This window comes from Sesamum indicum, linkage group LG3 (assembly GCF_000512975.1).
Source record: "Sesamum indicum cultivar Zhongzhi No. 13 linkage group LG3, S_indicum_v1.0, whole genome shotgun sequence".
In the NCBI taxonomy this organism is placed as follows: Eukaryota; Viridiplantae; Streptophyta; class Magnoliopsida; order Lamiales; family Pedaliaceae; genus Sesamum; species Sesamum indicum.
In genome coordinates, this window is record NC_026147.1 from 9,806,669 (window position 1) to 9,823,555 (window position 16,887).

The following is a 16,887-nucleotide window of genomic DNA, read 5'->3' on the forward strand; positions in this document are numbered from 1 at the left end:
GAAGTTTTTAAATCTGCTGCTGAAGAAAACAAGTGCACAGAGATTTGAGAAGGTTTATGTGCTTGATGTTTACAGTGATCTAATTATTTGGACCTTATTTCTATCCAGAAAGCCACCAGTCACTCATACGCATGCTGTGCTCTGCTCTCCAGAATAATTTTGCAATCTTGTGAATGCTTCATTTCTTTTAGATGACATCCAGTGAGAGATGGTCTCTTAGAAGAATCATATTTTAGCTAAGCACTAAGCAACATGAACCATGAAAAGTGCAAAGGATTGTAGTACTTTACCACTTGAAAATTTGCCTTACCACTGTGTAAATAAACCAATATTCAGTATGGGGCACTTGGAGTATTGTTATAACATTTTCCATTGCAGATCCAATATTTTCATTCTCACCATTGGCTATACACACTCGGAACTTGTTAGCTGATCCAAGATGCACACTAGTTGTACAGGTTAGCAGGTTCTACAAATTATTTCCTTTTTGTTGTCGCAGTTTATTTCTGCAGTTCTTCATTTATGGATTATAAAGATCTGGAGGTTCACTAGATTCCTGGATGGAGTGGCTTGTCAAATGCACGGGTGACGATATTCGGTGATGTATACCCGCTTCCAGAAGACCAGCAGGTAACTGCCTTCTTCAACTGGTGCTGTGAATTTGTAATATTATCTAATAGATTTCATCTATCTGCCAATGAAATGCATTTTTTGGTCCATGAGCAAACATGTTTAGCTAGAAACTTTGATGATTAATACTGAATCAAGATTGGTTTAGCTCCTGACTCCTGAGTTCAGACAACCATGCGTTTGGAGTCTCAGATTTTGTATGTTTAATGATGATTGTTATGTCTCTTTGCATACCAGGAATGGGCTCATAAACAGTACATAGCAAAGCACCAACAAGGACCTTCCCAGCAGTGGGGGAATTTCTACTACTTCCGGATGCAAAACATAAGGTTGGTTGTTTCTGTAACATAGTTTATCTCTGTGAGTCCAGGAAATAGTTTATCTTTGTGAGTCCAGGCCACCTCCAATTTATAATATTTGTCATCTTGATAGCACCACAAACTAGGATGCTTGAGAATGTGTCATCTACATGTACATGTTCAGCACAGATGAATGGAAGTAGCAGGTATCTAGAAACAGATATAGTATAGAAGCTGCTCTACACTGGTTGATCAGTCTTGGTGGCTCAAATTTACTTATTCTCCTAGAATAATCTTCAATTTCCTTGCTCTAAAACTGGTCAGAACATTATTGGATATCAGATATCCTAATCGACTAGCCCGTGATTGAATTTTGCATAAATTGCACGACAGAAAGGAATGATTGCAAAATCTTGCATACTGTTTGTTGCCTCCAAGTTCAAATTAAATGCTTTTATAGTAATGCATTTGTTTGTAACATAAGCATTTCAAAAACTAATCCAACTTTGATTGGTGGTTTGCAAACTGCTGAGACGAGCAGCAATTATTTTTCAAGAAATTAAAAGGAGTTTAATCTTTCATGGCAGTGATATATACTTTATTGGAGGATTTGGGACTGTTGCTTGGGTTGATGTTAAAGAATATGAAGCTCTGCAACCAGATAAAATTGCTGTTGATGGGGGTGAACAGAATCTAAAGGTTTGTATTCTGCAGTAACCTTGTTCTTATGCTCTCTCTTACAAGATATTCTGGAAAGTGAAGTAGTATGCAATCTGTAATGGTCAAATACTGTTGTGTTAATGGCATTTGATGTTTTGTCTCATTACGAGTTTTTCTGAATTCTATTGTTTTGGATAAACTTTCATCTTTAGTTATTCTGAGATGTATTGAATTTTCTACTCTACTTCTATAGGAACTAAATGCAACATTCTCAAAGCCTCTGAGGGAGCTTTTGTCCAAAGAAGCTGAGGTAGATGATGCTGCTCTTATATCGATAGATAGCAGGGGAGTTGATATCCGCGTCCGGCAAGGCGCCCAGGTTTTCTATCTTGCCCAATGTACCATTCTGCTTTTGTTATGTGTTTTGAGCCAGTTTTTCAGTTTAGTTTGTGGTTTGCAGTTTAATGTTCAGAGGATTTCATTTGAGGAAGGGCTCAGTGTTGAAACGGTGGAGGAAGCAAAGAAAGCACTTTGGAAACTGTTAGATAGAGGTCGAGTGCACAATTTACAAAAGTGAAATGTGCTTGCTTTGTTTCATTGTGTAATTTTATTTTGCCATTGAAATTATGGGAGCAAACGGAAGTTGAGTTGTAAGTTATGCATGAACGTAATAAGGTTGTAGACAAATGCTTTAGAGCAGCATAATCAAACTTTTCTTGCAGTTCTCAAGTCTTAATGAATACTGGAGCTAATTGTCCTTATAATTTGCGGCCTGAGTATCTTATGATGATTAATAGATGTGGCAGATGTACTGATTTTTGAATATTTGAGGACTGGAGGCTCATTGCCTTAAGTATGTAAGAGTAGTAATAGTTTGATGATTGGGGTTGTTTTTGAACCATTGACATGTCTTGTTTTCCTTTGGTCAGATTGTGACAGTGCACAGATTTTCTAGATTATATGAAGTTTATATTTATGAATGGAAGACGGCGCATGCAAGTTCTGCTAGGGATGTTTCTTGAATCTGTCGTCGGCAGAGACAGACGTGGAAGCAGTTGATTTGTTATTGTTGATGAGATTCGTGTTTATAATTATCAAAGGGAAAGAAAAAGTGAGATTTGTGTTTTTACAAGTTGATAATTAGTTGTTTCAACTTCCAATAATTCAGAGTGCGCTGTGTGGATTCAGGTTTGAAATGTCAATTCCATTCCCAAGTGTAAGTTTTGCAAATAGTATAGGCATTATTTTCTGAGTCGCAGTCTTTGGATGTGATGGAATTCAATAATAGTAAGCGGTAAATTGGATTAGAAAAGTGCGTCTTTCACCAAGTGTACTTGCTAATCGAGAATAATCCTGCAAGAATTTGACGAGAAAAGAAATTGATTTGAAGACTGATAACTAAATCTATTCTCTTAAATGGAGCATGAATTTGATCAAGTTAAATGATATGTAGCATTTGACAATTGGAAGGCAGGCGTGTACAAGGAAAGTGGTGGACTGAGTCGAAAGGAGCCCAGAAACAGAAGAATGCCCCAACCCATACCAAATGCAGCTACTCTCTCTGTCTACATAAAAAGAGAGCAGATGGGATCATCTTGGCCTGCGTAGAGTCACGAGACGAGCCCCCAGTTGTGATAATATTGACAAAACCTCATTGGATGCTTTTATTTCCTTTCCAACCCTACGCCCATCAATGTTATACTACTCATTTCCTCTTTCAAGGCCATGTTATTAGGTAATGTATGCACAAGAAGGAATTCCATTAATGTCAACAACTCGACGTCTTTAGTAGTAGTGGGGTAATAATTATGACCACATTGATTAAAGATTATGGTGTGATGCTGACATGTTAAACAATTTCTTCCTAAAAGAGTCAAAGCATTATATAAGAATTTTCCTCCTGGACTTGTCTTGCCTTACACTACAGACAAAGCACCAGCTGTAAAAACAGCAGCAGTGAGAAGAAAAAAAAAAAGAAGAAAATATGGGAGAAACCAAAAGAAATCAGCAATGTAATAATACAAAGCACTCAGCACAAAACAACAGAGATTTTGTCCCATGGCTGAGAGCAGCAGCAGCAGCAGCAATAATGGATCATCACCAATAACAAGAATCCCCCAAGACCATCTATTTTCAATCTTGCTTCTCTTACCCATTGAATCCATCCTATGTTTTGCTATGACATGTAAAAAGTTGAAGTCTTTGGCTTATTCAGATTCTCTCTGGGAATCTATCTGCAGGAGGGACTGGGGACAAACCCCAGTTGACGCCCTCAAGGTCTCTAATCATCCCTGGAAGAAGTTATACCAGCAGGTTTACCAGTTGGACTCTGTGTTTTGCCATAGACTCTTGGCTGAGATCCCAGATGGTGATGAGATGCTCCCCAGCCCCAGAGCTTCTCATTCACTCAATTTAGTGTCTGGATGCTTGGTTCTCTTCGGTGGGGGATGTGAGGGAGGTTAGCCACATCTCTTTTATTGCCATCTTTTCATGCTTCTTCAATTTTGGTTTATGATTCTTGGATTAACTGTTTGTGGATGTGATTGGTTGCATAATTATGAACTGCAAATATCATTGCCTCCCTGTCTTTTGTTCTTTCACCGATCCTCGTATTAACTGTTGTTGTTGTACAAATCGCGGTACTTCAAGTGTCAAGATTGGTTGCTCTAGAGTAGTAGTTGTCATGCTTGCTATTAGCAGTTATAGGGCCACTTTCTGCTTAATCTAGTATGAGCATAATTGAAGTCCAAGTCCAAGTCGTGCTGAAAAGAAACACAAAAGCAAAAAAAGGCTTCTGGTTTCTTCTAATGAATGTAGGAATGTCAATTTCCTTTACTAATCTCGTTAACTTGATGTTGGTTGTGCTTGCTGCTTCTCTGTCTCTATGCAGCATGATGTTATGATCAACATGAAGAGGTTCAGATTGTATCAAAGTTTTAAACGGCATTCTTTTAAGCTTTCATCATTTGATACAAGTAGACTCTCTGATAGGAAAACATGTATTTACTCGAAAGCATGCACTTGACTTCCCAAGAAATGAACCACAACTAATCTTTCTGAATGCACATATCTTCAAACTTGTGGAAGCATAACTTTAAGTGCCCTAGTGTTTACTGACTGTAACAACCTAAGAAAGTTTCTCCGTTTGGCTTCTTCAGGCAGGCACCTTGATGACACATGGGTGGCGTACATAGGAAACGATTTCAGGAGAACATTAAAGTGGAAAAAGACTAATTCAGGCATTCCAAGTGGGAGATTTGGCCATTGTTGCGTTGTAATTGGTGATTACATTGTCCTCTTTGGAGGGATCAATGACCATGGAGTCCGCAAAAATGACACATGGATTGGACAAGTAACTATTCATGGAAGACGGGGCATTACATTGTCCTGGCGGCTTCTTGATGTTGGTTCAATTGCACCACCACCACGGGGTGCTCATGCTGGATGTTGCATTGATAATAAAAAGATGCTTATCCATGGAGGCATTGGACCATCTGGCGTGAGACTAGGTGACACATGGGTTCTTGATCTTTCCAACGATTTGTCTATTGGGACATGGAAAGAAATTGTGACTCAACCATGTCCTCCATCCCGTTCGGGACACACCTTAACTCATATTGGGGGGGCACAAACGATCTTATTTGGAGGGAGGGGTATCGGTTATGATGTGCTAAATGATGTATGGCTTCTTGATGCATCTGAAGGAAATTGGAGATGGGGACAACTGCTGTTTGAGTTGCATAGCATACCTCAAGGATTTTCCCTCCCACGAGTAGGCCACTCAGCCAACCTTATAATAGGACGTCGACTGCTTATTTATGGAGGCGAAGACTCAAACAGGCATAGGAAGGATGATTTTTGGGTTCTGGACATCAGTTCAATCACTTCTGTTGCAATAGAGCCTAGAAATCTACATCGAAACAGAGGATTCAGAAAAATGTGGAGAAGGCTTGAGGCCAAGGGGGAGAAACCTAATTGTCGATCATTTCATGGAGCTTGTGTTGATGATTCAGGCTGCTACTTGTATGTTTATGGTGGAATGGTAGATGGGCTAGTCCAGCCTGCTGATCCATCTGGCTTAAGATTTGATGGAGAAAGTTTCATCTTGGAGCTTGTGCTGCAGTCTTAGAGGTGTATCTCAGATCACAGACGGCATGAATTCTGAGCTTGTATGTACTTTCTAGTTACTGATAAAGTATGACCAGAATATTGCTGCAATTGCCGGTAAAATCTTTACAGAAAATGCCATCGTCTTAAGACAGAAGCTGCTCAGAGACATAGCAAGAAAAAACATCAAGTGTGTTCCTGTTTGTGGCCGAGTGATGTGATTAGTATCCCCGGGCAAACCTCTTATTATGATGCAGTTTATGATCCTAGTTCTTGTTGTCTTAAGGTGTGTTTAAATTAGGCTCCTTAGGCGCACATCTGATGTCAATAGTTTAGCTTATATCATTAGTAGTTCTGCATATTGCAAAGTCAAAAAGCCATTTATTTTGTAGTCTCTGCTAACATTACCCCATAAATAGCATGACGGTTCTGGAGGTGAGAGAATTTCGCTCGGTTCGGTGATGTCTCGGGATTTACACATGCAAACATGAAAGAGAGAATTCTGTATTCTGCATTCCACAAAATAGAAACTAGAAAGGAAGAATGATAAAGCAGCAAAAAAATAATTATATTCCACATACAGATATTCGGTGCAGACATTAAAAATAGAAGAATAAAAATAAAAAAATTACCATTGGATTGAATGTAGTATACTGTTTGTTACATCGGCACATTATCTACCAAGCAGCTACAAAAAAATTGCTCATAATGCTATCTTTGTTCTCCACATCTCTCCAATGACCTTTTTGGGTGCTGGATCATCAGGTCCTCTGTCTCTTTGCCCTGATGTAAAATAAAACATTCCATCCCAAAAGCCAACAAGAGTGGTTTTGACACGATATGGGAGCTTCCCAATCACTGACCATTTCTGTTATATTTCAAATTAAGAAAAAAAAAAGAAAGAAATTCATAAATTGGGGAGCCTGGTCACTTGAGTGCTACAGTATGTAATCCTACTACTGAGCGAATATAGAATGCATGCAATTAAATGACTTTCACACAAGGCAAATAAAGCATAAAACTGTTTCTGTTAGGACAAAGACCCGTTGATTACAGATTTTCAGGAAACAAGATTACTCCGGCTACCAGTCTTGTTCCAAGAAAATGGAGTCGATATCAAAGAGTAAACCAATAATCCAAGGATCAGATATTCAGATATTATTTCAAGAGATGGAGCCTAGATTAATGAGGTCTATTCCTATATGGCAAAACTTAGCCAGGTAACTGCTAATTCTGCCACCGAATCCTGCCACATAACACATACTAGGTCATGTCAAAGTAAAAATTTCAATGCCATTTCATGACTAGTTAAGGATCATGGACCTCAAAGTTATAAAACTTTGTGACAAAATGAAGAAAAGAAATAAGATAGGAAAACCAAAATATGTTTGAATTGTTTAGAAGAATACCAGGGTATTGAAGTCAAACTGGAAAATTTCTCCAACTAATATCATCTTTTTAGTTACAGGATGCTTCTCTGTGGTACCCCCAGCGATGATGATAGAACTATTAACAATTGCCCAAGCAAACTCAATATGAGAATCCGCCTTTGGCATAGGAGGTAGCACTTTCCACTTCATATCATCATCTAGCATGTACACATCAGCAAATACAACCTGCCGAAAGCATAAGTTTACAATCAAATGGCTCAGCATTTACCAAACAAAGTGACATGTTTTTTATTTGTGAAAATCTCTAGACAATCTTTAACTCTAAATCAAGGGAGTTAGACTTCTTTTGGGTGAGGATGGGGATGTGAGTTGGTCTACCCTCAAAAGTTTGTCAACCCTAGAATCTCTCTTGGCATCAGTATTCTGATCTATCTAGCAACACACAACTGCTTGCTTTATCATACAAATCTGGAACTTACCTCATTCCGGCGAGAGCATTTGAAAATTGGAGATCCAGGTTTAGCCATGAAATCACCCTCTTGACCACCAATAACATACAAACGATCATTGAACACAACACAAGCCCTACAAGGAACAATCTGCAGTAAATGATAAACCATGCTAAATAAGCAAAATCTTTAAACTGGAGGTCACTAGAGTGATTCAGATTTAGAAAAATACTTTACCCAAAAAGTTTCCTCACATTGGCTAGAACAAAGTGGTTTTGATGTGACGTTAAGGGGTAAAATGATAAATGACATCTTCACAACTAATAGCTCATATATTGATTCAGATTGTAGGAAAGTTTTTCCTCGCAACAAAAACTCATGTTTATAGACATCTGAATGTTCGACTGTTTGGTGCAGGAACTTGGGAGGAAAAAAAGAAAAAAGAACAGCTAACAGCATTATTTGGACTCAATGTGTGTTTTTAATGTAGATTAAGATTATATTTGCCTAAAAAATTAGAGAAATTAATCAGTTGGGGTGACAGGTGCAGCTGGTCAGATCAGATATTTAAATGCTGAAATCTGCACAAGATTATAGACCATAAACTCGAATCCATAACTGGAAAGAACATGATCATTTAAATTGTTGGAGACCAGACACACAATCATTAGGTTATCAATATTAAACTCATTATGTGGGTTCAATTTATAGGCAATCCCATAAACAGGTGTAAGATTCTGATAAGAGCAAATATTGATCACTATATGTAATTCAATTAAATGTTAGAAAGAAATCTGAATACCTGTGAGGCCCACCGCGAGGAATGGGAATTTCATTTCGCCATTCTTTTTCTAAAACTTTACCATCTTTTACAGCAATGCTCCAATGCTCTAGTGCAGGTGTATGTCTGTTCTCTTTGCTACCAGCCATCACATGGAGTCGTCCTCTCCAAAGTTGGGTAGCAGGTGCATACCTGAAAGGATCATGTCAATAAGTTTTATTGAAGTGTGCTTATAATATAGCAACATTCCTGATGTCTGAAACAGACCAGTTGTATTCCTAAATTGGAATACACAAAACACTTATCAATAGATAATCATGCTATTATATTTACAAGAAACCTACAATCACCAGTAATCTGAAATAGTTTAAGAAGCTACTCTGGAATGGGAAACTCACTGGACTCTATATAAACAATACAATAGTAGCAAGTTCAACAAATAAAAGAGGCTGTATACCTTCAATTAATTCAGTTTCCTTCAGTGTAAAAAGGTTATCAGGACATTATATATGTAAGGGGTTTGTAATGTATGTAGCAATATCAGAGATGACCTAATTGGCTAATTCCATAACATATTGAACAAAGAGCAGATAACAGAAAGCAAACCCAAATTATCCTGCAAACCTAGTTGCACCTGAAAATCCCATCAATATCTGAGATGGGCAAATGTATCAACAGCAAACACATGCACACTAAAGTCCAGTTTGTCTGATCTACAGATGATGGATGAAGAAATCATTAACTTAAATCTGTTGAAGCTGCATTCTTGCTTAAAAGCAACACAACTCGTTCAGTAGCATGCTATTACCAATTTCTGATGAAACAGATGGTACGTTCATGTATACAGTAACTTTCCTTTATGTAACCTCTTCAAGATCAATATTAGAAAAGCAAGACAGAAATACAAATTGTTTCTTGGCAATCACTCATGAAACGCTAGAAAAAATGCTTTAGATAAAATTATTAATTCATTTATGTATCAGAAACCTATACCATGAGAAGACAGAAAGGCCAAAACAAAGCAAACATACCGATTCCAGCATTAAACTAACCAAACATATGGATATCTGAAGAGCCAATGGTTTATCATAGTAGTAAAACAAACAGAAGAATTCACTAAAGACAACCAGCAGATACCAGAATCTACAAAGACTAACAGGTTTCATACCTTGGGACTGGTAAAGGTGGCATGCTCCGCCACTGCTTTGTCTCTGTGTCCAATACGAATGTGTGTGCTGTAGGCCCTCTACATTGAGGACCATATTGTCCGGTAACCACATAAATGTATCTTCCATCAGTTACCATGCCTAAATGCGAATGCGCCATTTCTTTTGGCATGTCGAACCTCCCCCCCCATGTGTTATCAGTGAAATTGTATATATCAACATGAGAATGCACCTTAAAGAAAACACATCAATCAAGGTCAATTACCTTTTGCTCACACACACAAACACACACTCATGGGAAGATATGAAAGGAACTTCAAGATAAGCACAAAATGAAACCTTTTTCAAATAATAGTACTTCCAGGTGGTATATCAGATCCATAACCATAGCACTATAGCACGTTGGACGGATGCTTGCATGGCATCTCATTATTCCATCATGTTATTTTAAAGATAAGAAGAGCTAACAAACTCATTAATATAGTTATCCGCCGGACATCAATCTGATCAATACAAACTTCTTTTTGCAATGAATATCTTCAATCCCAGGTATCTTTAATTCAAGTCACAAAATGAGATAATGGAACAACGGTAAGTACACAAACTTCCTTCCACAGAAATCTAATAATTTCTCATTTCTCCATTTGTTCCACATTCTAGGGTCAGGCAGTTTACATAGTCATTATTATTAGTCATTATATTGTGCACAAATGCCAGATTTTCTAAAGTAAAACCGGAGGAAACATGGGAAAGACTTTTAAGTAATATTTAAAATGCAAACAAGTCAAGCAGCAAATATGCACAGCACAACAGAACAGTGTTAAAATCCTCACATAGTCAATGGTCCCGTATCCAGCAAATACATAAAGAAGATTTTTTATTTGTATTGCTGCACCGTCAAGCCGTGGCACTGGTGCAGTTGCCATCTTCTCCCATTTCAACTCAGGAGCTGGCAAATCAGCAAAGGTTGCTGATAAGACCCTTCCAGAGATATCCTTCTTATCTTGCTTGAGTTGATCCTGTCAGAAAGAGGGCGAAGATATTCTCATATTTGAGTTTGCAGAATGAGAAGATGAAGAAGGCATTCACCCATATCAAGCTACCAAACAGATGAAAGCACTGCTCAATTCCCCAAATAATGAGATCTGAATTAGAAAGGAGATACTAGAGAGATATTGTCATGCTCCAATAGCTTCATCGTTTAGGATGCATTTACCCAAGAAACGAAATTTTGATGACCACTTATTTAAAAATTAGAAAAAAAGAAATAATCTATTTGACAGCGAAAAAGAAAATTTTTAAGATTAAACACAAGTAGATTTTGACTAGTTAACAATGATGAGAAAAAGCATTAATTTCAGGGATCAGAGCAGCTCCAGCACGTATTATAAGCAAATGAGAGGTGTGGGGAATGACAGTGAAGCAAGGGAATTGAGTGATTGACAGACCTTATTCGGCGTGGGAAGAGGGTTGGGGAGGATGATATTGTTGGATTTTTGCAGTACCCAAGTGGAGGAAGAAGAAGAAGAGGAAGCCCAGAGCAGATCTGCAATGAGAAAGAGGCCTAAAAGCACCAGCAATGCCAAGACAAACTTGGAGGTTTTATGCTTCCCCAAAGCTGTTCTTCCCATCATCACTCAACATTCGTTCATCACTCAATCTCCCTCAAAATAGTTAATTTGATGCGAAAGGGGTTACGTCTTGGAGAGAAAGACAAGGGAGCGGAGGGAGAGAGAGAGAGCGATGAGTAATGGATTGGCTGATACCGTTGCTGCAGAGAATGAATAATAAAATAGCAAAGAAAATGAGAAAAATGTTGTTTGTGATTTGGGGGGTTTTACTTTTTCCCTGTAGATTGGACTAATATTGTATTGTATGTATGTACCCGAAACAGAGTCGCCTTCTTGCTTGGATGATGGTTGCAGCTGCAGGAAGCAGGATCTCTCTCTCTCACTCTCTTGAATCTCATCTCTTTTGGGCTCTCTCTGTAATCTCATCTCTGTTGGGCCTCTACCTTTGGTAATAGCTGGATTCGGGCCTCTCTCATTTCTGTTTCTTTTTGGATTTTCACATGTAAAGAGAAAAAATAATAGAGATGAGTGTTTGTAATATAAATAAATCGGAATAGGGTAACTCACAAAACATGAAAACTCAACAACCTTTTCTTAATTCATAAATTTATCCCACATTAATTAATAAAATAATAAGCTAATTACTATAGAAGATGTAATAAGAGAGTTTCTACTGTTACAGTTAATAATAGTTTTACCATTTCATTACAAAGCTTTCACCAACCAAAGACACAAAAGACTATACATACAGAAATAATACAACAAAACAAACCAAGTACTAAGTTGCAACTCTTATGCTATATAATTGTCCATACCACACTCACAACAAACTTGTATCTATTAGTATATATAAGACATCAGCATATAGGCTGCTGCTGTTACTACTCCTCTTAGTGCTCTACAGATAGAGAAGAGTGCGCGAGGCTACTAACTACTACACTGGTATAACATCCCCCTTTCTTGCGTCCTCACACCTCAACACTATCCCCTCAAACGTAGCAGGAAATATGCATTTGCTCCATTGGCATCCTGTTGTCACCCCCTCTGAAGGAGCTACTATCATCAGCACGTTCTCGTTCCTCTGAACCACACCCATCACGCTTACTGTGCTTCCTTCCTTTATATACCTACCACAACCACAATAATCAAGTCAACAAAACTCACTCCCATTCCACACTTTTAAGCTCATTTCAAAATCATCCACTATATATAGTCTTTACCCTTCTTTTAGTCGCATTACACGATCATCACTCGACAGATTCCTCTCTCCTAACCACCTGATGAATTCTGGAGAGCAATCTTTGTTTAGCGGATCTACATCAACGGCAATACTATCATCCACATAAGGAGTCACCCGCGCACCATACCCAGCTTTAACCAATGCTCTCAACCCAGACTGGAAGTCAGAGATGTAGAAGTCGACAGCATGCTTCTGCATCGATTATGGGCCAAGAATTCCAGTTAACTACTGTAGCTACAAAATGAATCATCAATGCCAGCAGCACCTCTATCTAGTTTAACTATTAGGTATACCGCACTTGAATCAGCACTTGAACTGCTCAAACCAAGCTAAAGGAAAAATATAAAAGAGATGAAATGTAAAGGCAATACAGTCAAATAAATCTCAAGTATTTTGTGGGATATTCAAACAAAGTACAGGTCTCCACATCATCTCTTCTTCCTCACTTTGCCAATACAAGATTATAGGTGAAAAAAGTGGATGAGGGTAAATGTATTTCAAATTATCTTTCTTTCTTGTATAGAGTAAAAAGGAATGGAGGATGATAGATAGCAAATGCTCGGTCAGCAACAAATTTTAGTCATAGTCTGCTGAGGACTAGAAATTTCAGGAATGGACTGCAAAAGTAACCAAATACAGCATCATACCTCTGAAGATCTAAGCCCCCATGTGAAACGACGATGGGTAGGATTTGCAGCCTTGGAATTCCATCCCCTATACTCATACAAACTTGTAGAAGTGTACACGCATCTAGGAACCTTTTGGAACGATGACTTGAGGGGAACATTTCCACAGGTGACCACCTTCCCAATATAATAAAACATTGAGTAAGAACACAAAATAAGTGATCACTAATACTGCATAATAAAAATATAGGTCTTCGCTTATCTGGGAAGAATGATGCATTAATAGAAACAAATAATAAAAATAAGCTAGCCCAACCACAACATTTGGACATGATCCTAAGCATTCAGGTTTGGATAAAGGGTGATCATTCAAATCAGTAGTTAAAAGGCCACAATCTGTCGAGAATAATAATATTATAAATAACATGGTCACACTTATAAAGTCACATACCCCGGAGACCTTGACGTATTGACCATTTTTTGCAGTTCTTAGTTCAGAATCAGGGTAACGCGCAATGTATCCAATGACAGCTTTTCTTCCCCAACAAGAATTCCACATGAATAGAGCAGCAACAAAGCAGAACAACACAATAACAACAACAAGGAGAACAGCATTATGAACTGCTCCAAGAATAAAACCCCCAGCAATGAAGCCCATCACAAAAAGCAGAATAACTGCCCATAAGATAGGTTTAGGAAGGTTCCTTTTAAAGGAATACTCATCATCTTGACCAAGGGTAGTCACAGCCTGGTTGTTACTAACTGAGGAACTATGTGCTTTGATTGGTCCACTTGAGTCCAATGGCCCAGAAACCTTTCTTGGAACCCCAGATGAATTCAGTGGACCAGATGAGATTGGTCCAGATGTAATGAGACCTGTTGTCGGAAGAACTGGGGCAATAGGACCTGAGTTTTGGCGGGTTACTGGTGTTACACCCCCAGATTGAGGGCCAGAAGACCTTTTGATAGGCTCCCCATGTTTATTCAGTGGCCCAGAATTGGATTTTTTCATGGAAGCAGAACCGGCCACCCCCATGGATGATACAGGTCCTGAGGTAGAGTAGCTTGACCTGGCTGCAGCATTAGGGTTTATAGGTCCGGAATGTGAAGCAGCTCCAGCAAAGGACCCAGATCTTGAAGTAGAACCTGCAATAGGTCCAGATTTCCTAGATTTCGAGCCATCAAGGGGAATGTCAAACATTTTTCCAAGCTCACCAGACCTCTTGATGTCTCCACCAGTATAGGGCATGGCCACGGAGCTCATGGTTGGTGTTCTTTCTTTCGGCTGCTCTGGACGGCCTGATACATAGAGCCCATTGCTAAGCTGATGAGAGGGGAATCTAGAACCCATCAGGTTTTCCTTATGCAGTAAGTGTAGCAGCAAACGGAGTGGATGCAGCGGCAATTATATCAGTGACACTTTAGGCCTCTGCACAAAAGAAATAAACTCAATCAAATAAAAGTTAATTAAGGAAGAAATCAAAGACGAATTTCATATAGATTTAGCATGTTACGAAACAGCTGTTTTCCTTTGCTTAGATGATAAAGGTTGGAGCAGAGAATAATATACACTATACAGTTAGGGATGCAGCATTGAGATTCTATTGCCCGATATATACAAACGGAAAAACAAAAATGGAAAGATAGTAACACACTTTAACAAATGAAGTCAAGGGCAATCCAACTGTGAGTTAACTGTTACCCGTCAATAAATTCCCTATCCTTTTCCAATTCTTTCGCGTGCGGCAAAAGTATAAACACGTGGAAGAAAGAGAAACGTCAAACAAGGTGTCGAAACTCCATGCAGGAAATACAAGTTTCAGTAATACACAACAAGATCTCTCACTTCCAATATCTGGAGCATTACTACAAGTTAACGGCATACAAAATATTAACTGACTACTCAAATAAATTCAATTTTTCAGATTATTATTATCAGGAGCACATTCTAGTCTACACTTCAAACAACTTGATGATTATTTTCAACTATTTTCTTTAGCAGGACAGCGACGAGTTTAGGGCAGCCACAAATGCAAAACAAAAGGAGAAATTAAACTGACATTTTCAAATGCATGAAAACAATCTATTTAAAGCATTTAACATAGAAATTTCTGGGTCTGGACTCTAGAAATTAAGAAATTATAGGAAATAAGTGGTGATGCACAGACTATACACAGGGCAAAGCCAGAGAGAGAGAGAGTGTGTGTGTGACTTTGCATCCATTTATATGATAAAAGACCTGTCTATAAATTAACAGGACAAGTTGCTTAACATTAACAACACGGAACGAGTGAACCCTAATACTTTACTGCATGACAAGAGCGACTGAGAGAATAGCAAAGATGAAGCAGCATCAACTGAATCCTTTGAAACCACAAGAAAAGTCAAGAAACAGACTTAAGAACCAGACCTTTGTGATAGTTGATCAAAATTTCTGAGAAATAGCAAGCAAAGGAAGATGTAACCAAAAACTGGTTGCCATAATTTCATAATAAAGCAGAATCTTCCAAAAAACTGACAGTGAATCAATTAATACAACCAACAAATCTTCGTCAGCTGCACATGTGCAAGTGATTAGGAGGTGCAGAAAACAACAACCTATTTTTTATAAAACTCAATTTTCAGTTTTTCTGAGAGATACAGTAAGGACAAAAACTGAAGAAACGGAGGAAAACAAGGAAGGGAAGCAGAAGTGAAATTTTCCAACACACAAATTCAGAATAGCCTACATGAACAACAAAATAAAAACAAAGCCTCACAAAAACCAAATCCTCGCAAGAAATCAGTCGATTCTTTGCTAAAAGTGAAATTAACTGCATACAATTTTCTTTTCTTTCTATTTCTCGAAATCAAGAATCTAAGAAAAATGAATGAAACATAAGATTTCATTTTTTAGCTGCACAAAGAATAGAGTGATTTGCTTGACCAGTCCCACGGAGCAACACATATTTATGGTTGAAACCCGATTAACACTCACATATCCACTTCAAAATTTCAAGCAAATAAACAAGGTAGGCATATATAAAAATGAAAAATCCATTTAAGAGCATAACTTAAACTATGTTTAGATTTGGATTTGAAAGAAAAGAAATTACTATGGATTAAATTTTGGTGCCGGAAATCTTCTTGTAAAATCCCATCAAATATAAAAATATGCTTGCAACTTTATTCATGTCAAGCACCAAAAAAAGAAGTAAAAATGCAAATCCTGTCAAATACTTTCTTGCCAAACACATTAAATGAAAATTTAGAAGGAAAAAAAAAAAAAAAACAAGAAATCTTTCTTGGACGCCGAATATGAAAGTAGCAGTACCTGAAGATGACGAGGAGGAGGAGATTGGGGAACATGTACTGCTATATGATACGCATATGTGAATGATAAAAAGAGGGTCGTTGTTACTTGGGATTGTGGTGCGATCCCATCACCAAACCATCAAAATTTCTACTTCTTTCTCTCTCTAAAATGCTTAAAAATTGAGTCTTGAGACTTGAGAGAGCCGCAACGACTGGTGGGTTGTCTGTCTAACATCCAAGCACAGATTACAGGAGAAAATAAATACCAGATTTTCTACTGATATGATGATGGTATTGGTTGTAGTGAATGACAACAACCATAATTTATACTAGTGCTAAAAGTAATTAATTTCTGGAGAGAGAATTCAAAAGGCCGAAGCACACAACACACACACCCCTCCCACCTTCTCACCATGGGCATACCACCACCATACTCTGGCTGCTCTTTCTTCACTCTTTCACTGTGCTTTTTAGTTTTTCTTTTTACATTTTATTTCATCTTCTTTTCTTTTCTAGCTTGCAATTTAAGTCCCTCCTATTTTCTCGAATTTACATTTGGCCCTCACGAATGACACTATTTCTTTCCCCTTCTAGTACTTGGTTTTTTGCCTCTTATCTTATGTGTTGTACAATAAAATGACTAATATGTTTCCAAACTATTATTATGTTTAAC

At 38.0% G+C, this 16,887-nt stretch overlaps 4 protein-coding genes across 7 annotated transcripts in view; 2 read left to right on the forward strand and 2 right to left on the reverse strand.

Annotated features, from left to right (window-relative positions):
* The window catches only part of LOC105157918, a 5,613-nt gene extending 3,143 nt beyond the window's left edge, over nucleotides 1-2,470 (forward strand). For both annotated transcript variants that reach the window (XM_020692777.1, XM_011074449.2), the window contains exons 4-9: nucleotides 379-458; nucleotides 553-630; nucleotides 868-959; nucleotides 1,517-1,628; nucleotides 1,843-1,968; nucleotides 2,050-2,470. In XM_020692777.1, coding sequence (XP_020548436.1) covers nucleotides 379-458; nucleotides 553-630; nucleotides 868-959; nucleotides 1,517-1,628; nucleotides 1,843-1,968; nucleotides 2,050-2,166 — 605 coding nt within the window. In that variant the 3' untranslated portion in view covers nucleotides 2,167-2,470. The remainder of the gene's footprint in view (nucleotides 1-378; nucleotides 459-552; nucleotides 631-867; nucleotides 960-1,516; nucleotides 1,629-1,842; nucleotides 1,969-2,049) is intronic.
* Nucleotides 3,485-6,090, forward strand: LOC105157919 (F-box/kelch-repeat protein At1g51550). Its single transcript, XM_011074450.2, has 2 exons — nucleotides 3,485-4,047; nucleotides 4,748-6,090. Exons 1-2 carry the CDS (start codon nucleotides 3,648-3,650, stop codon nucleotides 5,716-5,718), a joined length of 1,371 nt encoding a protein of 456 aa, XP_011072752.1. The 5' UTR covers nucleotides 3,485-3,647; the 3' UTR covers nucleotides 5,719-6,090.
* LOC105157920 (kelch repeat-containing protein At3g27220) lies at nucleotides 6,246-11,389 on the reverse strand. 2 transcript variants are annotated; one of them, XM_011074452.2, is made up of 8 exons: nucleotides 11,369-11,389; nucleotides 10,932-11,254; nucleotides 10,317-10,502; nucleotides 9,486-9,715; nucleotides 8,339-8,509; nucleotides 7,567-7,672; nucleotides 7,106-7,312; nucleotides 6,246-6,564 (listed from the first exon to the last, which is right to left on the reverse strand). In XM_011074452.2, exons 2-8 carry the CDS (start codon nucleotides 11,115-11,117, stop codon nucleotides 6,400-6,402), a joined length of 1,251 nt encoding a protein of 416 aa, XP_011072754.1. In that variant the 5' UTR covers nucleotides 11,118-11,254; nucleotides 11,369-11,389; the 3' UTR covers nucleotides 6,246-6,399. The 2 variants fall into 2 exon arrangements, with proteins under 2 accessions (XP_011072754.1, XP_011072753.1); XM_011074451.2 differs by lacking the exon at nucleotides 11,369-11,389 and having other exon boundaries at nucleotides 10,932-11,334.
* Nucleotides 11,706-16,681, reverse strand: LOC105157921 (uncharacterized membrane protein At1g16860). 2 transcript variants are annotated; one of them, XM_011074453.2, is made up of 5 exons: nucleotides 16,234-16,681; nucleotides 13,372-14,349; nucleotides 12,942-13,097; nucleotides 12,275-12,486; nucleotides 11,706-12,181 (listed from the first exon to the last, which is right to left on the reverse strand). In XM_011074453.2, the coding sequence occupies exons 2-5, from the start codon at nucleotides 14,269-14,271 to the stop codon at nucleotides 11,989-11,991; spliced, it is 1,461 nt and encodes a 486-aa protein (XP_011072755.1). In that variant the 5' UTR covers nucleotides 14,272-14,349; nucleotides 16,234-16,681; the 3' UTR covers nucleotides 11,706-11,988. The 2 variants fall into 2 exon arrangements, with proteins under 2 accessions (XP_011072755.1, XP_011072756.1); XM_011074454.2 differs by having other exon boundaries at nucleotides 16,619-16,639.

Excerpts from the sequence above, each read along its gene's own strand:
- LOC105157921 (XM_011074453.2), bottom strand. The coding sequence starts at position 14,271 with ATGGGTTCTAGATTCCCCTCTCATCAGCTTAGCAATGGGCTCTATGTA. Across the intron at positions 13,098-13,371 it reads AATACGTCAAGGTCTCCGGG|GTGGTCACCTGTGGAAATGT; the intron begins GTATGTGACTTT and ends TATATTGGGAAG. Across the intron at positions 12,182-12,274 it reads GTAATGCGACTAAAAGAAGG|GTATATAAAGGAAGGAAGCA; the intron begins GTAAAGACTATA and ends TGGTTGTGGTAG.
- LOC105157920 (XM_011074452.2), bottom strand. The coding sequence starts at position 11,117 with ATGATGGGAAGAACAGCTTTGGGGAAGCATAAAACCTCCAAGTTTGTC. Across the intron at positions 9,716-10,316 it reads GATACGGGACCATTGACTAT|GTGCATTCTCATGTTGATAT; the intron begins GTGAGGATTTTA and ends GTTTTCTTTAAG. Across the intron at positions 8,510-9,485 it reads CCACCTTTACCAGTCCCAAG|GTATGCACCTGCTACCCAAC; the intron begins GTATGAAACCTG and ends TGATCCTTTCAG.
- LOC105157919 (XM_011074450.2), top strand. The coding sequence starts at position 3,648 with ATGGCTGAGAGCAGCAGCAGCAGCAGCAATAATGGATCATCACCAATA. Across the intron at positions 4,048-4,747 it reads CGGTGGGGGATGTGAGGGAG|GCAGGCACCTTGATGACACA; the intron begins GTTAGCCACATC and ends TGGCTTCTTCAG.